A 23,280-nucleotide genomic window follows, 5' to 3' on the forward strand; every position below is an offset into this window, starting at 1 on the left:
TAATTTTCTCTTCCCTGCTGCCACTACTACATGAAATGTTTCATTTTAGAGAATGATATATCTCATCTGTCTTCTCTGTTCTCTTCTCAGTCACTCATGGTCAGATGGAGAATTTTGCAAGTCTGTTTAATCTGAGTGTCCAGAAACTGGTTACTTTTGGCTCTATGACACTTAGCCCAATTCTACCTTAATGTTCCAGTCTGTTAAATCTCAGCAGCTTCTGAAGGTCATTGTGGCTTTCCTTGGTACAATAAGGGATTACAATAGCTAGCTGGTCTGGAGGGGCTTGCAATTCTGTTTGCCTGGAGCAGGGGAACTCACTCTCTACAAGCTGTTTGTTTTGAATATATTCAGAAGGACAAGCTTGCTAGGCATTCTTGCCTTTGATGCCCCTAAACTGCATCTTCTGATGCATTTCATTTGGCAGGCAGTTTATAACACGGCCAGTGATCTGGAAGAAGATAAATGGTAGATGGAGATGAGGAGTTTTCTTATGGCTCTTTTCCCCTTTTTTATTTTTATTTTTTTATGAATGCAGGAGGGTATATAGCAGGGGGCCTGACTTCCTTGATCAAGGGGCAGCATTTTCCTCTCAATTATGTGTCTCTGTGGCAGAGCCTTTGCTTTTGAAGTGTAATCACAGTAATCTACTCCTGTGGTTTCCCATTGAAAGGATTTCCTCTCTGTCTTTTCCCAGAGTGGAATCTCTGGCTCTTTGCAGCTATGATTTGGTGTTTCCCATCCCCTGCCTTGTGCCTACAGACTGCTGATACTGACTTTTCTACCTTGCATGTAGTAGGGATTTTTCTGTTGTGAAATTGCTACTTTCTAATAAAACTAATTAGTGAAGATTTTAAGACCCTTTATCTGTTATGAGAGATTGGGTGATGGCATTTCATCTATATACAAATCACAAATCTTTCATAGTGATTTTAAATGTTAGGTTAGGTCCCTTGCTCACCTCCCCTTCTGATAAGAGTAAATATTTAACTTTGATGTGAGACCAGGGTAATCTCTTTGAACTGAATGAATATTTTAGTTTGCTAAATAAGCTATATATACACTCTTGATTATAAGCGTTTGAGGGGAATCTGATGAGCAGAAAAAGAAATATCTTAATTTTATTTTTAGAAAAAGAATTTCTGTGTCATTTTTTCTGGACTACAAAAATTTTCTAAAGTTGATGGGAGATTTCCTTGAGCCCTTTATAACCTTCATGTAAGTAGCTGTATTCCATTGGGTGCACAGGCCCCCTGATGTGAGACGGGTGGTGGTGATGCCTTTAGCCTTTTGTTTTTAAGCAGTGGGTTTTTTTTTAATATTTATTTTTTTTAGTTGTACACAGTACCTTTATTTTGTTTATTTTTATGTGGTGCTGATGATCAAACCCAAGGCCTCACATGTGCTAGGCAAATGCTCTACTGCTGAGCCACAATCCCAGCCCTAAGCAGTGTGTTTCAGCATGCCTGTGCAGTTTTGAAATCCTCTCTGGTATAGGATGGTTATTCTCAAAATGTGATTGTTGTTCTTCCTTTTTTTTTTTTTTTTTAAGAGAGAGAATTTAATATTTATTTTTCAGTTATCAGCGAACACAACATCTTTGTATGTGGTGCTGAGGATTGAACCCGGGCCGCACGCATGCCAGGCGAGCGTTTTACCGCTTGAGCCACATCCCCAGCCCTGTTGTTCTTCCTTGACTGTTTTAATCTCCCCTCTTCCATTCAATCCAATCCAATTCAATTTTTTCTGTGTAAAGTCCTGTCTTAGGGTTGGACTTAGAATAAGCCTCTGGCCTTGTGTCTGAATAGTTTAATCTGAGCTTTTTCCTGCTGTCTTCTTGCATTCGAACAGTTCTTGAGCCCTAGATCTGTAATTGGATGTTTGGGGGAACTTAATTTACCTGAATTCTGGCTTCCCAGAACTTAAGTCTTAGCCAGGTGTGGCGGTTCATGCCTGTAGTCCCAGCTACTCTGGAGGCCAAGGCAGGAACTTTGAAACCAGCCTGGGGAACATAGGAAGACCCCCTCAAAAACACAAAATAGTCTTAAGAAGTGAAGTAGTTAGCTCAACTAAATGTTAAATCTTGTGGTGCTGACTGAATTTACAATAGGATATTTAGATATGTAAGAGATCAAAGTGTGTTGAAAATGTGGGCAGTGGCTTCATGTTGAAAAGTTGAGTTTCTGCCACCAGAAGCCATTGTGTATAGGAGGGCAAGGCAAGGAATATTGTTATACAGGTGGGCATGTACAATATTGGGAAACTGTGGTACAAATGAAAAAGTGTGTAGAACTGAACCACACTGTACAGCCAGGTGGAAGTACTATTTATCATTATTGATAATTCCTACAATTTATTGTGCATGTAAATACCAAGCATTGAGCTGGGTGTGGTGGCATACGCCTCTAGCAGCTCCAGAGGCTGAGACAGAAGGATAGTGAATTCAAAGCCAGCCTCAGCAACTTGGGTCCTAAGCAACTCATTGAGACCCTGTCTCTAAATAAAATACAAAACAGGGCTGGGGTTGTGAATCAGTGATTCAGTGCCCCTGAGTTCAATCCCCCATACCAAAAAAAAACCAAAAAAACAAGCACTGGGGCGGGGGTCATATAGCTCAGTGGTAGAGTGTTTGCCTAGCATGTGTGAGTCACTGGGTTCGATCCTCAGCACCACATAAAAATAAAATTAAAGTATTAATTTTAAAAAAACAAGTACTGTGTTGTTGTTTGTTATGCATTTTAGATGAAGAACTGATATGTTTGAGGTCAGATAGGATTTGAACTCAAATCTATCAAATTTTACTATATTCTGGTTTCTTTGTAGTACTGTTCAGGATGTTTTTTAAAATATATGTATTTTTAGTTGCCAGCGGACTTTATTTATTTTTATGCGATGCTGAGAATCGAACCCAGTGCCTCACACATGCTAGGCAAGCACTCTACCACTGAGCCGGAATCTTAACTCAAGTACGGCTCAGGATTTAATAGGAAGTTTGGAGCTTTTATTGAGCAGGGAGTGATAAAAGTGATTTGGGAACATTGCCTTAGAACTGTACTGTCCAATATAGCCACTAGTCACATGGGGCTGCATGTGAATTTAAATTAATTAAAAGTAGATAGCCAAACACAGTGACCCACGCCTGTAATCCCAGTGATTCAGGAGGCTGAGGGAGGGGTATGTGAGTTCAAAGCCAGCTTCAGCAAAATCGAGGCACCAAGCAACTCAGAGACTGGTTCTAAATAAAATATAAATAGGGCTGGGGATGTGGCCCAGTGGTTCAGTGCCCCTGAGTTTAATCCCTGATACCAAAAAAGAAAAAAAAAAAGGTAGATAAAATATTTTGATTCATCAGTCATATTTTATATTCTAAATATTTAATAATTGCTACATGTCCATAAAATTCTGTTAAACAGAGATTCACTAGATTCTTGGTTCTCAGCTAATAGTATACATCAGAATCATTCAGAGATCTTAATGGGAGGTACAGGGAGGAGCCCCAGTCCTTCCAGTCCCACTAAATTGGAATCTCTAGGGAAAGGCCCAGGCATTTGTGAATCTTCACAGACTATTCTAATCTGCAGCCCCTGTTAATAGCTGCTGCTCTAGAAGCTCCATGGTAACCATGGTAATGACTGCCTCTCATGTTCAGAGAAGACCTAGACTGACAGAGATACCCACAGCAGGTTGGTCTCTGTTCAGCAAATGTCTCTTCACTTGGAGCCAGATAGAAACTACCTTTTGTGGGGCTGAGATGAAGACCTCGATATGATATGTGGCATGATGTGGCCATGTAAGCCCTTGAGCTCTTTACAAGAGAGAATGGTAATATTTTGGCTTCATTGCCAAGCGTATCAGGGAAGACCACATGCTATTTATTACTCACTAGCCCAATTGTTGCTAAATTTGAACTTCTTAAATAGTCCTGAGAGAATTCATATAGCTCCAGAATTATGGTTGGTAACATTATTTGAGCTTCTGAGCTTCTAATACTGATGCAGGACTTGAATAAAAGTTGTTAGGATTGCACAGCACGGTGACACACACCTGTAATCCCAGTGACAATGGAGGCCGAGACGGGAAGATTTAAATTTTAAGGTCAGCTTCAGCAATTTAGTCAGACCCTATTTCAAAATAAAAGAAAGCTTAGTGGCAACATGCCCCTGGATTAAGTCTCTAGTACCAGGGGCAGGGAAGGAGGGGAGTTGTGAGGATCATTAGAAACAGCCCTTTAATAACACTAACATGGAGTAGTGATTTGGGACACAGTTTGACTCTGTGGTTTGGGAGAGGAGTGATCCCATCATCATTATTACCTTTTTAGCTGAGATTTCAGCTCTAGTATAAGAGAAAACTCTGCTTCTGCTGTTTTCCTGTTGGTATTTAGAACAGCAGCTTTTGTGGATTATTGTTATACCATTTTTCTTCATGACAGCTCTAGTTTTGTGTTTCCTTTCCACCCAGCAGTTCTCTCTGATTGAGAGACCCCCCCGCAACCCATTTTATTTTTGAGATAGAGGCTTTCCAAGTTACCCAGGCTAGCCTCAGCTTGCAATCCTCCTTAGCCTTCTAAGCGGCTGGGATTACAGGTGTGTGCCACAATGCCTGCACTCTACTTCCTCTATTATAAAACATTTAGTAGGGTTTTCTTTTGTATTAGGGATTGAATTCAGGGGCACTTTACCCCTGAGTCACATCCCCAGTCCTTTTTATTTTTTATTTTGAGGCAGGGTCTTACTGAGTTGCCCAGGCCTGCCTCAAACTTGCGATCCTCTTGCCTCAGCCTCTAATATTACAGGCATGCACCACCATGCCTTGTAGTTTAGTGTGGTCACTGGACCAGGAGTGTCAGCCTCACCTCGGAATTTGTAGATAGCCTAGGTCCAACCCTGAAGCTACTGAACCAGAGACTCTGGGGATGGTGCCCAATGTTTCTGTGGTTTAACAAACCTTCCAAGTGATTTTTGAGGCATGATAAACTTTGAGACCTACTGAATTTGATTTGAGAGTTAATGATACTTAGACCTGGAATACTAATATCTATTCTCCGCCCCCAATTTAAGATTCACTTTCAAGTTTCATATCAAGCCCAAACCTATCTTCCCACTGAGTGTATTTAAGGGGTGTTTGATAATAAATCCCTCCCTTCTGTATCACAGTAGTTATAGGTAGGTATTTTTGGCAGAAGAAAGTATGAGAGCATTCTGTATTGTGCAGCTCCAATAGGATAAAGGCATGTCAAAAAGTCAATGAGTTGATTGAACCTGTTGTTCCCTAGAGAGCTGGAAAGAAAGCTGCTTATAGACAAATGCTTTTGATTTAAACTTTGAACTATTGTTGGTGCTGTGCTGTACCTCTCTATCTTGTTCTTTAAAGAGACAAAAATTCTATCATTATGTCCTCTAACTTGATTTTAGAGAAAATGAACTTTTCACTTCAGATGCATAAGGCTCTAAATCAGAGTCACTGTTCCCTCAACAACTGTTATTTGGCCTCTTTGCTCATTTGAAGAAAGCATAATTTTTAAGTGCTTGGACCATAACGCAAATAGGCTGCAAATGTGCAAAGGAAAAAAGTTTCCACTGTTGGAAGTATAGAAACATCTGTATGCAAAACAAAAACAAACCATCTGGATGCTTGTGTGTTTGAACTCTCAGCCATACTATGTTGATGCATTGGTTTTTATGTTGAACAAGGTCATAGTGCATAACAACAGCATCCTTTCTAGTGGAAGGGCCTTAGTTCTGATTTCTGCACCACAGAATGCATACGTTAATTGCTCTATACCTGACCCATTCCTTGAATCTTCAGCCATACCAAACTTACAAAGTAGTTTTTAGTTTACAAGGTGCTTTTCCAAATAATTTTGGTATTTTTATTTTACATATATGTGACTTACAAATGAAGTTTCTGAGGAGGGTTAAATGACCCACTCAAGAGTTACTGAGTCTATTCCATTACTTTTCATAGCAACTGGTTTTCTGTGTGGCATACAGACTTCAAAAGACCCATACATTTGAGTTGTATGTTCTTATTGGCCAGAGGCCATCAAAGCTTCAGGTTAATGAAATGCTCTTTATTTTGTAGCCATCCAGTCCAATGGATCAGATGGGCAAGATGAGACCTCAGCCATATGGCGGGACTAACCCATACTCGCAACAACAGGGACCTCCTTCAGGACCGCAGCAAGGACATGGGTACCCAGGGCAGCCATATGGGTCCCAGACTCCGCAGCGGTACCCGATGACCATGCAGGGCCGGGCGCAGAGTGCCATGGGCAGCCTCTCTTATGCACAGCAGGTAGATGGTGACTCTGATTACTTTGACTCTTGTTGCTATTCAGGATCTACTCCTCTGAGCTGTAGAATAAAAATATATCCTTAGCGTTCAAGCCTCTTAATAGGGGTAAAGGCCAGCTGGCTCAGTTAATTATGTTGCGCTGTTAATAAGACCAAAGTTGTGGGCACCATCCCATGAGAGCTCCAGGGAAAACTTCTCCCTGGCCACAAGCTATATACCTCCTTTTTTTTTTTTTTTTAAATAAGTTCTGGGGTTTGAATCCAGGGCCTTGTGCTTGCTAAGCACACATTCTATCACTGAACTGTACCCCAGCCCCTGTTTTTTTCTCATGACCTATTTGGCCTGCTTATACTCACTGAGTGGTGATCGTTGAAGGAGGTAGGATAGAAGAAAGGCAATGACTGAGCACCTGTCTACTGCTGCTACAAAGAAAACCATTCATAATGTGTGCCCTGGAAATGGAAGAGGCCCTACATGTTTCTCAAGGCCTTCAGCGTATCAACTGTCTGGCTCAAAATGAACATTTACCAGGGACTGGGAATGGAAGGAAAAGGATAGATTATACAGTAAAGATACTAATACTATTACAAATGTTAAGATGTTAAGATTTCCTCTCATCTTTTGTCTGGCCTCCCATTTCATTATCTACCTCCTTCCCCTTCCCCTTCCCTTTGATGGAACCCAGGATCTTGTGCGTGCTAGGCGATTGTTGTACCACTGAGTTACATCCCCAGCCCCATATCATTATCTTTTTGTTGTAATTTTTTTGTATTGACGGAATTTTCTATAATTTATATATGAGTGATACTTCTGAAAATGGCGAGGGATAGAATATAAAACTTAAATTACTTCTAAGATGCTAAAAGAATACCCTTAAATATAGAAAATGATACATCGAAGGCTGGAAGTATAGTTCAGTAGTAGAGTACTAGTTCAGTAGTAGAGTACTAGTTTAGCATGCGCAAGGCCTAAATAAGAGATACTGTCATTTTCCCTCCCTTCCTCCCTCCTTCCCTCCACCATTGAGATTATTGAGGGGAGATGGGGTGGAATTTGGGGGGAGTATGTGGCTACATACATAGATATATCCCTGGAGCCTAAAATAGTGCCTGAGGTATAAGTAAGTACTAGTAGGCCCTCAATTTTTTTTTTTTCAAATGAAGATTAATGAAATATAGAACTAAAGCAGCTTAATGAGCCAGGAGTGGTGGCGAATACCTGTAATTCCAGCAACTTGGGAGGCTGAGGCAGGAGAATCACAAGTTTGAGGCTAGCCTCAGCAACTTATTGAGGTCCTGAGCAACTTAGTGAGACCCTGTCTCAAAAAATTTAAAAAAAAAAAAAAAAAAAAGAAAATATGTGGGCTTGTTGCTCAGTAGTAGGGTGCCCTGGGTTAAATCCCCAGTACCAAAAAATAAAATAGCTTAATGATTTGTACATTTCTGGATTACAGAACCCTAGGTTTTCAGTTGGCTGAACCAAGCTAGTATTGATTTTTCATTGTGACTGGTTTATAAATTCCCAATGTTTATAAAAACAACCTAGGCCATGATGAAAAGAGTAGGCTCATTGGTAAAAATATTGTTCTTTTCTTAAACTCACGTAAATTGCCCACAAATGAAATAGTATACATTTTCATTGGATGAATGTAGTCCACACCTAACCAAACCACCTAATAAGTTTGGCCATTCTTCCCAGCTCAGTTTAGTCAGGAGTGGTAAGAAAATATTGGGCCGCCTTAGTATGAGGCTTGACTTGTTTGCTTTTTATATCCTCAGGGCATAGCTTCTGATAGAGTACTTCATATTTCTTCATCTAGAAGACTCATTGCTAAAAGTATCTTTTCCTTTTCTACAGATTCCTCCTTATGGACAACAAGGCCCCAGTGGATATGGTCAACAGGGCCAGACTCCATATTACAACCAGCAAAGTCCTCACCCTCAGCAGCAGCAGCCACCCTACTCCCAGCAACCACCATCCCAGACCCCTCACGCTCAACCTTCATATCAACAGCAGCCACAGTCTCAGCCACCACAGCTCCAGTCCTCTCAGCCTCCATATTCCCAGCAGCCATCTCAGCCTCCACATCAGCAATCCCCAACTCCGTACCCTTCCCAGCAGTCCACGACACAGCAGCATCCCCAGAGCCAACCCCCTTACTCGCAGCCGCAGGCACAGTCTCCCTACCAGCAGCAGCAACCTCAGCAGCCAGCATCCTCGACGCTCTCCCAGCAGGCTGCATATCCTCAGCCCCAGTCTCAGCAGTCCCAGCAAACTGCCTACTCCCAGCAGCGCTTCCCTCCACCACAGGTAAGATGCCCCTGCCTCTTGCCCTTCTCTCTGTGTGGCCACAGATAGGTTGGGGTCTGGTGTCCTGAGAACTTTGTCATGCAAATTGGTTCTCTAATGTGTACTTAAAAACTAATTAAACTCTGGGTAAACATGCTAACTGGATTGATTGAACTAATAAAGGTATAACGTTCTTAACTACCTAAAGACTTGTAGCTCTCCTTACTGATGAAGAAATAGGGCAATGGAAAATTGCATAGACAGATAAGAAATTAAAGATAATGAGGCTGTTTTTTTTTTTTAAACCAACATAACAGAATTTTACCCCCCAAATGATTTTGGTCTTTTTTTCCAAAATAGTCTCTTTGAGAAGCTGTGTTATAATTCATTTCAGCTGCCATTTCATTCTTACTTTACTCAAAAGTATTTTGAACCCCTTCCTTTGAAATTTCCATCAGAGAGAACTGCTGTCACATTTCTTTAGAATACTCTCACTGGTGGCAGATCTTTTTCTTTGTTTTTGATGATACTGGGAATTGAACTTGGGGGCATTCTACTTCTGAGCCACATCCCCAGACCCCCCCCCCTTTTTTAATTGAGACAAGGTCTTGCTAAGTTGTTAAGGCTGGCTTCAAACTTGCAGTCCTCCTTACTCAGCCTCCTGTGTCACTGAGATTATAGGCTTGTGTTGTCATGGCTGGCTACAAATCTTATTTTTTGAGGGTAGACTGGATTTAAGGAAATAGCAAATATCGAGTTCAAGCTGTGTCTGGTGAACAAGATATAGATAATGAAGCCTAAAAATAGTTTTATAAAGCCAAAAGAGAAGGAATGACTGATGACAGCTTCATTAAAGATCTTGTGCATTGGTGGCATCATTGGAATAAATCTCTTACTCCAAGGCGGTTACTTTCAAGGAAGCAGTACTTATTTAATGCAGAGGTTGTGGAATGAGTTTTTGTTCATTTTAAAATTAACAGCTCTCATTGCTTAACAGGTATAACTTAGATTTAGCCAGACTTTATCATTTAACTCCAAGAAGCAGTTCCTGTGGGTAGGAATAAATGGGTGACAGTTCCATCAGAAAGAGTTCACTGTTGACATAAAACTTAAGCACCAAGGCTTGGATTTTTTTTCTGCCTTTAAATAACATTGTTTACAATTGTGCCTTATCTCCCACCCAGTTCCCCTGTGTTAAAGTCCCATCCGCCTTTCACCATGAAGTAAGCTTGCCTGGTTTATCAATACCAGGCCTTCACATCTTGTTGTTCTTCTTTTAGGAGCTTTCTCAAGATTCTTTTGGGTCTCAGGCATCCTCAGCCCCCTCAATGACCTCCAGTAAGGGAGGGCAAGAAGATATGAACCTGAGTCTTCAGTCAAGACCCTCCAGCTTGCCTGTGAGTATTTCTGCCACCTTAGAAAGAGGAAACCAATGAAAACCAGAGTTTCTGGTTGGATGTTTTGGTGATAAATGTCTAAACAAATGATAAGCCATTTTTTGAATTCAGGTTCAAAATTCTGAGTAGGAATTCATAGATTGATTTTATAGAATGTCTGTCCTATCTGCTGCTCAGGGAATAGGTTTGCAATCTGTTTTTGTTTTTGTTTTTTTAAGATTTGGGGCTTTTAGAGATAAACATGAATGGCAGAGAAGATGGAGATGTTAGAAGCACTTTCTGCTCTCCATCAAAGTTGAAAAAAAAAATCTCCATTTTTTGACCTTACTGTTGAGCACACACTTTTTATGTTTTTGGGTTAGTATTGCCGAGATGGAATCCTGGGGTACATTCAAGCTTGCATTATCACATTGAGCATGGGTGAAATGAAAGTAGTTTATGATGGAGGTTTTATGTGAATGGGTGCTTTTTGCCTAGTACAGTGCTTGGTGCCCTGGTGTTTGATTATGGAATCAGGAGCTTAATTATGGAATAGATTGATCATATCCTGAGAAAGCAGTGTAGTTTGCTGATGGAGAGCTTGAGCTCTGAGCCAGAGTACTTAAGTCTGCATCTTGATTTACCACTAACTCTGTAGCGTGTAGCTTAGGGCAAGTCACCTTTCTGTGTCTTAGTTTTCACATCTGTAAAATGAACCTAAAGTACCCACTTTGTGGGGGTGCTAATTAACATTAAGTAGGCTAATAGAAGAGAGCTTTGTATGGTAGACACTCATAAATGCCAGCCATTATAATCATCAGAGGGCACAGCGACTGCTTGATACCCAAAAGGCAGTTAGCACCAACTAAAATACATCGAGACTAGTTGTGGGAACATATTACCTCTGCCACTGCACAGGGACAAAAAAGTCTCACCCTCTGAAAGTTAATTGTAGGGCACAGAAATAAAGTGGGCTACTCCAAAATCTAGTAAGTGGGGATAGATAGCACACCTTCCATTATAAGCTCAGCTTCAATTAAGCAATGACATTTAGCCAGACAGGCCCAGATAAAAGTCTTTTGAAATTTTGATTTTACTTAGATTTACAACCTGTCTCTAGACCTGACTTGGGAGAAGATGGTTTCTGTATCTTTAAGAAATAGATACAAAGAAGGAACTCTCTTCATAATGAAGCCTCCCATGGCTTCCCCTGAAGACCTTTGAGATACAACTTTAGTAGGGCAAGGTTTGCAGAGCTTCTCAGTACAAGCTTCCAAGGCCAGGATGGAGAGACATTGTCAGGATGGGACTTCTACTGATGACTTTCTCAACTGAGAAATTGGGGGAGGAAGTGTCTGAATAAAGTGATCACTCTTTGTTCCCTTCTCATTAGTGTCTGTTGCAATCCTTTTCTGCATCCTGAACTTCACTGGAATGTGCTTTTTAACCTGATTCAGTCAGAAATGTGTAACTACTCCCTCATCATCTGTGGTCTGTGGCTAAATCTGGGTGGTGTACTATTGTGGCAAGATCCCAAATCAGTGGATTTCTTTCAGTGCTGTAAGTTGCTCCCCTTTAAAAAGCTGCTTCTTACTTCCAATGACCTTTTGATAAAAATGTATTTAGCATTATTTAGTTTTTTTTAAAGTATTATTTAGTTCTGAGAAAGTTCATATACAGACATGCTCTGTGTTTGTGCGTGCGTGCGTGCGTGTGTGTGCGTGCGTGTGTGTGCGTGCGTGTGTGTGTGTGTGTGTGTGTGTACTGGGAATTGAACCTAGGGGCTCTTTAGCATTAAGCCACATTCCAAGCCCTATCTCTCTCTCTCTCTCTCTCTCTCTCTCTCTCTCTCTCTCTCTCTCTCTCTCTCTCTCTCTCTCTCTTTATGTTGTAGATGGACAATAATACCTTTGTTTTATTTATTTATGTATGTATGTAAAGTACTGAGTATCGAACCCAGTGCCTCACACATGCTAGGCAAAGGGCTCCACTGCCAACTCAGCCCACTATTTTTTGAGACAGTGTCTTGCTGTACTGAGGCTCTTGCTAAGTTGCTGAGGCTGTCCTGGAACTTGGAATCCTGCCTTAGCTGCAGAGTCCCTGGGATTATAGGTGTGTATCAACAAGCCTCGTGCTATGCATGTGTTCTAAGGGTTGGGAATTCAAGAGTTTCTGATATGACCTACTGAATACTGAAGTGAAGATGTTGGCAGTCTTTTAAGCTCAGGGGAGGATTGTTCTTGGAAAGCCCCCAAATAGGTAATATTACCAAGTTTAGGCTCTATGGTTGACCATGTGCAAAGTGAGCTGCCTGGGTTATTGGCATCTTTCTTGTTTGTTTCCGTGCTAAGGATCAAACCCAGTGCCTCACACATGATAGGCAACTGCTCTGCCACTGAGCTACAGCCCTAGTCCTGGCATCTTGTATTTTTAATTGCTTTTTATCCTTCTGCTACTTGGACCAGAAAACAAGAGGTGGTTATTCTTTGAAATTTTGGTTTGGTGGCAGATTTGTGTAGTCAGGCTAGGAAGCAATCATATCTGAAGAAATGAGAAGTCAGATTCCTCACAAGGCCCTTTTCTTTCTTAACCAGTTGTTTTAAAGGATTTCCAGGCTTGGCAGTACATTCCTTCACTAAGTAAGGCCTTAGGAGGCACCTCTTTGAATTTGGCTGCCATGCAGATGCTAGTCTGACTATATAACCCCTTTAGTTGCTGTTGTCCTTAATATTTTATCTTTGCAGTACTGGGGATTGAACAAAGGGGTACACTCTACCACTGATCTATGTCCCCAGCCCTTTGTATTTTTTATTTTGAGACAGAGTATCACTAAGTTGCCCAGATTGGCTTCGAACTTGCAGTTCTGCCTTTGACCCTTGAGTAGCTGGGATTGCAACTACACGTCTGGCTCATGTTTGTCACCACCCTTACTCTTTTCAGCATACTTGCTTGGCTCTAAAGGCATTAAAACCCATAAGTAACTGTGTCTGATTACCTAGGCATCAGAAGCAAAGATTTCTCCCACCATTTTCTGGTTTAGTAGGTCTAGAATAGTCTGAAAATGTGCATTTCTATCAAGTGCTTCCATTCCAATGGCAGAACCAGGGAAGGCACTGTGAGAATCTCTACTTTGTCCTTTTTTCCATTTTGCTTGCAGCTTTCTCTGTCAGGCCTCGGTGTTTTCTCCACTTTCAGACCTTTGCATATACTCTTCTATTTGCCTCATACTTTCTCTTACCTTTCCCCCCACCTCTTCCTGTCCATCTCTCAATCTCTCTCTCTCTCTTTTTATTTATTTTTTTTGCACAAGAGATTGAACCCAGGGTTGCTTAACCACTGTCACATTCCCAACCGTTTTTATTTCTTACTTTGGGACAAGGTCTTGCTAATTGCTGGGACTGGCCTTGAACTTGGTGATCCTCCTGCCTTAGCCTCCTATAATCCCAGTGATTATAGACATGTGCCACTGTGCCCAGCCTCAGTCTATATCCTAAAGATAATTTCCTCTGAACATTCTTCCTAATCAAACTTCAAGATTCAACTTAAGGGCTGCGGCTGGGGCTCAGTGGTAGAGTACTTCCCTCGAATGGGTGAGGCACTGGGTCTGATCCTCAGCACCACATAAAAATAAATAAAGATATTATGTCCATCTACAACTAAAAACAAAATTAAATAAGATTCAACTTTAGTAACTTTTATGTTGACTTCACTGAGTAAGTCTGTTTTAACTTTGAAAGCTCTGCAATATTTAAGAGAAGCAGGTATAAAGAACAATTCGATATCTGAATATTTATCTTTAGAAACCAAATTACACTAACACATGTAGGCAAAAACTTATATACCCCTCTGGGATCACTTCTCTTTTCCTTTACCCAGGGAAGTACTATCCAACTTTTAAATTTTTTTAAATTTCATGTTGCCAGAGCATTTTACTAAAACCCCTATTTACTTAAATGGGAAGCTTCTGGAGGGCAGACACTGTGTTGTTCTTGCTGTCCCTAACATCCTTTACAGGACCAGTGGTTGTATACCATGGCTGCATGTTAGGATTACTTTAGGTAATTATCTTAAAAAATGAATGCCAGCCAGGCACAATGGCGCACACCTATGATCCCAGTGATTCGGGAGGCTGAAGCAGGAAAATTGCAAGCCCCGAGCCAGCCTCAGGAATTTGGTGAGGCCTTACTTAGCAAGACCTTGTCTTAAAAAATAAAAAGAGTTGGGGGGCTGGGGTTGTGGCTCAGAGGTAGAGCGCTCATCTAGCACATATGAGGTCCTGGGTTCGATCCTCAGCACCACATAAAAATAGAATAAAAATATTGTGTCCGTCTACAACTAAAAAATAAATCTTTAAAAAATAAAAAGAGTTGGGGTTGTAACTTGGTGGTAACGTGCCCCTGGGTTTAATCCTTAGTACCAAAACAAACAAACTAATGCCAGCTAGGTATGGTGGCCCATACTTGTAATCTCGGCTACTGAGGAGACTAAAGCAGGAGGATTCCAAGTTTGAGATAGCCTAAGCAACTTAGCAATACCCTGTCCTAAAATTAAAAGGGCTGGGGACATAGCTCGGTGGTAGAGTGCTTGCCTAGCATTTGTAATGGGTCCAATCCCCATTACTGCCCAAACAAGCTACAGCAAAAAGAAAAATGTCTAGGGTTCACAGAGTTCTGATTTGCTTTGATGTAGGGTGGGGCATAGTTAGAAGCTATCCCAAATGACTCTGATTTGCAGCCCAGGTGTAGAGATCCACTACTCCAGATTGTGTCTGGTTCTTTTTAGACTCTTAGGCAATCACAAAAAGTATGGGTGCTATATCAAATATATTTTAAGTTACTTATTTAAATGAAAGCTCAGTGTGGGCTAACTTGTTCTGTCTTACTCGTTGCCATCGCAGTGCCTGGCATATAGTAGGCTCCCACTCATTGGACAAGTGAATCTGAGCAGTATCCATAACGTTAATTATCTGGCAAGAGTGTGTTTGACGGGGCTTGATCATGTAGTATCAGTTTGTTGTTTCCACTGCTAAGGCAGGATAGGCATCACAGATTGTTATGGGAAGACCCAAAGTCTATCTCAGAGGATAGATTATTTGTACTGACTGACAGGGCCTTAGGAGATGAGTTTGGGGTTTGTCATCCATCTTATAAAATGTATACAACCTCACTTTATATTAAGAAGGTTTTTGTAAGGTATGAGTGACCAAATCTCTGGATGTTTCATTAAGATCTTTAATTTTCTTCATTTGGAAGCCATATCTTTGAGGAACTCATTCTGAAAATTGGTATCTGACTTTGGATTATAATCGTTTTTGAGAATTTGGATTTATATCTTTAAAAGCTCTTGTTTGTTTGTTCATTTGTTTGTTTACTTATGGTATCAGGGATTGAATCCAGGGGTGCTTAATCCAGTGGTAGAGTACTTCCCTCTACCACATCCACATCCCCAGCCCTTTTTTTGTGTATGTGCTGTGGATTGAACCCAGAGCCTTGTACATGTGAGGCAAGCACTCTACCAACAACTGACCTATATCCCCAGCCCCTTTTTTTAAGTTTTATTAGAAATAGGGGCTAAGTGAGTTGCTTAGACGCTCCCTGAGTTGCTGAGGCTGGGTTTGAACTCACAATCCTCCTGCCTCAGCCTCCCAAGTTTCTGGGATTATAGGCAGGAGCCACTGCACCCTGCTTAAAAATTTCTGTTTAAATAATTCGTCCAAGTATATGTGGTTCCCTGGAATAATTCATGCCTAATGCATCCCTAATTTTCCTTACTGAGGCAGTTTTCTAAGTTTTACATTTAGCTTTGTAAGTATACCTGAGATAACCCCCCACCTTTTTAGTTTTTATGGTGCTGGGGATCAAATCCCGGGCCCTGCACGTGATAGACAAGGGTTCCACCATTGAGCTACATCCTCTAATCATGCACTTGGGATTGACTGATAGAACATGGATACAGGATTTAAAACCCACATCTGAAGACTGCTTTTCAGATTTTAGCATGCATTAAGCATGACCTGGAAAGTATTTAAAACAAAGATTACTGAGATCTGCCTGAGACATTCTGGTTTAGTAGATGTGAAGTAGACCCCAAGAATTTCCATTTCTCCAGTGGACTTATACTGCTAGTTCAAAAGATCCCAGTTGGAATAACACTAAGGTAGGAATCCTTGGAAAGGGAAGGAAAAAATTTATTAGCCTAAAAGGCACAGTACTAATCTAAATAATAGTGGTCACAGACACTATACTACTGTTTGACTCTTGGGAGATCGGGAAGGACAGGCTTGTGAGTTGAAAATGATGGGGGAAAAAAAAAACTTGGAAGAAATGAGACTGCTTTCTAGCTGTAGCCTCAAAGCTGTTTGTTCCTGGGTTAAGACAGCCCTTGCACTGCCAGTGCCACCCTGGAAGTACTCCTCAGCTTATGGTGCTCATCACTGGATTCTAGTAGTGGGGCCACACACAGACACAAAATCATAGTCTGCCTCAGAAATTGTTTTGAATCTGGTTTTCCTTGTCCTTCCCCACTGCTTGCTACCTCTCACCTGGTAGCTTATCATAGGCTCCTGGCTATTCTTTTTCTCTCCCTTTTTACTTTCAAGTCTGTGGTCAACATAATCATCCCGGGGGTGGGGGAAAAACCATGACTGACCAAGTTTTCTGACTGCTTTGAAACCTCTGGATACCAGTTGTCTATAGGCTTAGGTTCAGACATGATAATATACAATTTCCTTTGTGATCTGGAAGATGAGAATATTAAAGAAAAAAAATGTAGGTAAGTTCCCCAGCCCTGGAGTAAAACCTGCCACTCTGGCAAATAGACATTAGTTAGACATGGTTGATTTCTTAAATCATTTGTACTCTTAGGTCTATGAGTATGAATATGACGTGTATTCTATCTTCAAGGGTCCTTCTCAGTTTCATTAGTGTAGTGCTATCAAGAGTTTTGTGATGTCAGTGATCCATTCATATCTAAATAGTTGAGGAAAAACAACATGAATATGATCTAGATGGTTGTATTTGAGTAGTTAGAAAGGAAAAATCCAGTTTGATCAGAGGAAAGGCAGGGATGGGGATGGGGTGCAGTGCAGATATTTGGGGGCTGGTCAGTGACAGAAGGAAAGCTAGATTACAATGGTTCAGACCTTGGTGGGCTAAGTAAACTATTTGGAGCTGACATTACAGGCCTGTAGAGGATATTTTGCAAAAATGATCCATTGGCATATTATTACAATTTGAAAAGGGGAGAGTATGAAAGCAAGGGAATAAGTTAAAGTGTTAAACTAATTCTGGCAAAAGATGTAGAATTCTAGCTGAGTACAGTGGCACACAACTGTAATCTCGGCATCTTGGGAGGCTGAGACAGGAGAATGGCAGGTTTGAGGCCAGACACAGCAAGTTAGCAAGGCCCTAAGCAACTTAGGGAGAACCTGTCTCAAAATAAAAGGACTGGGTATGTGGCTCAATCCCCAGTTCCAAAGGGAAAAAAAGTATGGAGTTCTGATTATCTCATTTGCATAGCCATTTAGTTCCACATGTGAGACATGTAGGAAAGAATCTGTAGAACTGAGAATAAGTGGATTCTACTGGGTGAATGGTTTAATGATTTTGATTGACTGGTTTAAGGTGGGTAATAGAAAAAAAATCTCATTGACAAATAGATTAATAAGGAAAACTCATTTTTGAGCAGACTTTAATATTTATTTTTTAGTTATAGGTGGACATAGTATTTTTATTTTATGTGGTGCTGAGGATCAAACCCAGGGCCTCACGCATGCTAGGCAAGCACTCTACCTCTGAGCTGCAACCCCAACGCAGAAGTTCCTATTTTTTTGTTGTGGAACATGGTATAATTAGATGTCTAAAATAAACTGCTTAGTTACTAGTAAGAAATGAAAGAGTTAAAACTTAAGGAATAGCTGAGTCTGGATAGAGTTGCAGGGTTGTCTGTGTGTGTGTGTGTGTGTGGTAGTTAATAGTTAAACCATGGACTGAAGTAGACCTCAGAGGCTGCAGTTGGAGTATGGAGAGAGGAGCCAGATGGAACCCTGCACAATGCCTGCAGTCACCAGGTGGAAGCAGCCAACAGAGTTAGAGAGATCGGCAGAAGACCGGGATTGTGTGATATTTCTGGAAGCAAGGGGAAGAGGGAAAATGGTCCATATCAAATTTATATTTCAAGCATTATATTTTGTGGCACAGCCTGTTAATTCCAGCTGCTGGGGAAGCTGAGGCGGGAGGATCACAAGTTTAAGACCAGCCTTGGCTACTTAAAGCCTGTCTCATAATTTTAAAAATTGAATTAAGGGCTAGGGATGCATCTTGGTAATACAGTGCTTGCTAGCATGCACAAAGGCCCTGGGTTCTATCCCCAGTGTTCCCCCTCCCCCCCCCAAAAAAAAAAATCAAGGAAAACAGTGAATTTGTCATGAAGCATTTTTTATCAGGATTCTTTTTACATAGGGAAATGGCCTGGTTTCTAAGGGCAAAAGAAAAGGAAATATAAGTTTGGTTTAGAGACAGGGTTTTGTTGAGCAGCTTAGGGCCTCACCTCCTGAGCCACTGGGGTTACAACAGGCATGTGCCACCACACCTGGCTTATTTTTCTTATTTTGAGACAGGATCCCAGTAGGTTGCTTACAGCCTTCTAAGTTGTTAAGGATTTTCTTATTTTTCCTATAAATTTTTGGTTCTTTTCCCTTCGTTTTTAAGAGTCCCGTATGTTAAGTTGTTGGGGCTGTCTTTAAATTCATGATCCTCCTGCCTCAGCCTCCTGAGCTGCTGGTATTATAGGCATGTGCCACTGCACCCAACTTCCAAGCCATTCTTTAGCTATCACTTAAAGTAGTAACTATTAATACTCATGTTTTACTTCTATGATGGATTGCAGTGGTCTGGAAAGAGGAAGTGGGTGGGAGCATGCTGTTCCTGTAGAATCTAATAGGAGTAAAGCCAGGAAAAGAGCTATAGACACCGGTGATCCTGGAAGGACAGGAATTAAAATATACTGAGCAACCACTCCTATTTTACTATGAGAAAACCAAGGCTTAAAATCAGGATTTGAATCTAGCTCTTACATATCAAGTGAAATATTTCCTCTTGGATGCCACCAAGTAAAGCCATGGACAATCTGATCTTCTGTACATTTTTAGACTAAAGCCTCAACTCTTTTCCATTTAACATTTACTAAACTTAACCTAAAGTAAGGAATGTGAATGGATTTCCATTTCACTTTTGTTTTCCCAGACCCCTTGGTGATGAAGACACAGGTGAGACATGTATGTGAGGGACATGGGTATTGGCTAAACCTGCAGAAAGGAGGGTTTGACCAGACCTGTAGGATCTTCTTGAAAGATTGTGAAGGAATTGCCTCAAACAGTGGAATGTTGAATAAAGTGGTTCTTTGGCTCTCCCATGTTGGATGGGACCAAGCCCTATTCTGTAGGCTTTTCTTCTAGTTAGCCTATTGTGGTTAATGCTTATTTTAATTAGATCACATTTTGAACAGCAAGCATCTAGTCAGTCTTATAAGTGACAAATGTTATTTCAGTATAATTTTTGGTTTGCATTTGTATGATTATAAGTGAGGTAGAAAATGTACTTACAGGGGCTGGGGATGTGGCTCAAGCGGTAGCTCACTCGCCTGGCATGCAAGCGGCCCGGGTTCAACCCTCAGCACCACATACAAACAAAGATGTTGTGTCCGCCAAAAAATAAAAAATAAATATTAAAAAATTCTCAAAAAAAAAAAAGAAAATGTACTTACATATTTAGAAGCAATTATCTAATGTTTGGTGAATGGTCTGTTACGGATTTTCTTATTTTTCTATAAATTTTTGGTTCTTTTCCCTTTGTTTTTAAGAGTCCCGTATATTAAGACAATATCAGTGAACTTTATGATATGTTTAAATGTTTTCTCCCAGCTTCCCAGTGGTCTTTTCATTTTGTTGGTGGTGCTTTCCCATGCTTTTTTACAATTGTTTTATGTCATCAGATTTATCATCTTTCCATTTATTATCTATGAATTTTATGTCATATTTAGAAAATCTTCTCCTTCACTAAAGTTAAAGAGAAATAAGTCTGTTTTCCTTTAGTACTTGTATGGTCTTGTCATTTTACATTTAAAACTCTGAACCATTTAAAATGTGTTCTTGGGTATGAACCCAGTTTTATCTTTTTCCAAATGACTACTTAGCTGTCAAAGAATTATTTATTAAAACTTTGATTCCCCTCCCTGCCCCCAAATGTGATCTATCATCCAGCAACACTAACATCACCTGGTATCTTGCTAGAAATGCAGATTCTCAGGCCCCACTCTACCTCTTTTGGCTCTAACTCTAAACAATATCTCTGAGTGATTTATCATAATGGTTTAGAAGCTAAGAGTAAGGGGCTGGGGATGTGGCTCGCCTGGCATGAGTGCGGCCCAGGTTCGATCCTCAGCACCACATACAAACAAAGATGTTGTGTCTGCCGAGAACTAAAAAATAAATATTTAAAAAAAAAATTCTCTCTCTCTCTTTAAAAAAAAAAAAAAAAAGAAGCTAAGAGTAAGATTTTCAAAGGAAATATCAAGCTGGGAACTTTGTGATACAATACATTTTACTAACCTTATCTAGTAAATTTTAAAGACTCTTTGGTTGTAGGATAATATCACCAGTTTTTTTTCCCCCCATTGTTTGTTTGTTTGTGATACTGGGAACTGGACCCAGGGGCCCTGTAGCACTGAGCTACTTCTCAGCCCCCTTTATTTGTTTGTTTGTTTGTTTGTTTTGAAACAAGATCTCACTATTTTTCCCAGGCTTAGCCTCAAATTTGCAGACTTTCTGCCTCAGCTTCCCAAGTCACTGGAAATACAGGCATATGCCATCGATCCTAGCTCATCATCAGTTTTTTGTGGGTACCTCTGGGACCCTGGCTCCCTGTGTCTACAGTCAGTCCAGAGTCTACAGTGAAGCCATCCACAGCTCCCAGTGCACCTCTGCAGCCTAATCTCTGGCCACTCGGTTATACTTAAGCCTTTTCCTTTCTGCTATTGTCCTTTTGCTTAAGATATTTGTGTGTATCTGTTTTTAATGTCCTGTATACTTCTACTTTGGCTTCAAAACCCATCTGAAATATCTTTTCTGGGGCTCCGGCCTCATTTTCTTCCTATGGGCCCAAATTATGCTGGTACCTCTGCTTGAGCACTCAAAATTGTACCTGACACCTGTGTTGAATGGCCTCTAGATTCTTGCCTCCTGAATGACTTTGAGGGGTAGCTTTTTGTTGTGTGAGTTCATTGGGGAGGAGTGACAAATCCTGTGAATGCTTAAAAAATTGGAACATTCAAAGGATTATAATCTTATACTATTTCCATTCCCTTTTGTCCATTTCATGATAGGAGAGAGGGCCAATAGTTCTTGCCTAGGGATTTGATGGTGTGTTTTCTAAGAGATGACAGAAATTCCACTAGCAATTATGGTAACCAGAGAAGCTAAGTATTCAGAGGTTGGTAACCTATTTTCTTTTCATCTGACCATGTGTCTGTACTTGTTCCCCTTGAATTGTAGCCCAGGTGCTCTCACAGTCTTGAAAAGGAAATCCCCACCCTCTCTGTCACATCTGCACAGAATGCTCAGAGCAGCGTGTACCCTGTACATGTAGCCATCCTTCTTTAGAACCTTCGTTCTCCAGCAGGGCTGGCCAATCCGCTTCTCCATCTTAGTCACGCTGTTCCAGCCCTGATACTGCCTGGTGCCTGCTGGAGCCTCTGCTGTTTGCAGCAGATTATTGTATGCTTGTTCCTGGGCCCATTTCCTGTTTCTATTCTAGTCACTGGTGGCTCAGCTCTGCTTCCTGCTTGTGTGTCTCACACAGATTCCTCTTGCCTGGAACCTTTTGTTTTATTTGCAACACCCACTGTCTGAAAAGCAGCTGAGCCTTACCTCTAATATGATGGTTCCTATACTCCATCATTCCTACAGAAGAATGGGGGAAAATACCCCATTACACCAAACATACCACTTGAATTTGACCTTGTTTTTCATTTTGTCCCTAGACTGCTACAGGAAGCTGTAGACTAGAAATTGGTATAAGAAGTCAAGCCAAACATATCTTCACTCATTAGCCACACACTATTGTCAGTAGTGGGGCTCCCTAGTTTTTTGGCACCTGGAGTTGATGAGCATGTTTGCTACTGCTGAGGAAGACACGTGGTCTCCTATGTAGCCCAAGCCTCCCTGAAGTCCAGATGATACTTATTTTGTGTTGGGCAGGTAATGCCACCTTCAGCAGAATAACAGTCTATAGAAGAACATGGGGATAGAAAAGAAAGCATGTGCTGACTCAACCTTCCGTCCTGTATGAGCAACTCGAACTTCTGTGCCTCCTCCTGTTAGCTTCAAGTGGGAGGGAGAAAGTGCAGGGAACTTATAAAAAGGGAAGAAGTGAAGGAGGTTGTCCTGGAAAAATGTATTTAAAAGCCTAAAGTTTACTCTCCCCTTGCCCATTTCCCCAAGGAAAGCATTGCTTTGTGAACCAATCTGTTCTCTTTCCTTCCAGAAATGGAACCCAAATCTGATGTAGATTTGACCCACAGAGGTATTCCTACCTCTCTGAGCTATCAGATTGAGTGTTCTCAAGTCATACCCCTAAATCAGTGATCTTGGGGAAAGATCCTTTAGGGGAAAAAAGAAGAGAGAGACAGTTGTCATGGTGGCGCATACCTATAATCCCAGAGACTCAGGAAGCTGAAGCAGGAGAGTTACAATTTTGAGACTAGCCTGGGCAACTTAGACGCTGGCTCAAAACAAAGTAGAAAGAACTGGGGATGTAGCTCAGTGCTTGCCCTGGGTTCCATCCTCAATGTAGAGAGAGATAGACTTTGCCTATTCTCTTTTCTTTAGAGAAAGTGAAGAAGGAGTTGTGGAGGGATGTATGATTGTGATTTCTGGTTGGGGATGTGGCTCAGTGGTAGAGCACTTGCCTAACATGTATGAGGAACTGGGTTTGTTCCTCAGCACCACATAAAAAATAAATAAATTAAGGTATTGTGTCCATTGACTATTTAAAAAAAAATTTATATATATAAATTTTTTTTTAAATTGTGATTTCTGGGCTAAGTAAATAGTGCTGTAGCTTCTGGGTTTAGGTATATTCTCCAGGAGAATACAAGAAGCATTTACTCTAGAAAGAAGAATTCTTCAAAAAGTAGGATATTCTGAAGTTAGTCAACATTTGGGTAAACTTGGCTTACCTGTACCCATTTTCTCCTTCTCTTTTTCTCTCCTGTTGGTGGTGCTTTTATAACTTTCTGAGAGCCAATTAGGTGACCCCAGAGA

The 23,280-nt window shown here is 40.9% G+C and overlaps 1 protein-coding gene across 4 annotated transcripts in view; it reads left to right on the forward strand.

Annotated features, from left to right (window-relative positions):
- Arid1a (AT-rich interaction domain 1A) overlaps positions 1-23,280 on the forward strand; it is a 77,384-nt gene that overhangs the window by 23,432 nt on the left and 30,672 nt on the right. For 2 of the 4 annotated variants that reach the window (XM_078025680.1, XM_078025681.1), the window contains exons 2-4: positions 6,085-6,297; positions 8,155-8,607; positions 9,867-9,983. In XM_078025680.1, coding sequence (XP_077881806.1) covers positions 6,085-6,297; positions 8,155-8,607; positions 9,867-9,983 — 783 coding nt within the window. The remainder of the gene's footprint in view (positions 1-6,084; positions 6,298-8,154; positions 8,608-9,866; positions 9,984-23,280) is intronic. The other 2 variants (XM_078025682.1, XM_078025683.1) reach the window with 2 other exon arrangements.

This window comes from Ictidomys tridecemlineatus, chromosome 11 (assembly GCF_052094955.1).
Source record: "Ictidomys tridecemlineatus isolate mIctTri1 chromosome 11, mIctTri1.hap1, whole genome shotgun sequence".
Taxonomy (NCBI): Eukaryota; Metazoa; Chordata; class Mammalia; order Rodentia; family Sciuridae; genus Ictidomys; species Ictidomys tridecemlineatus.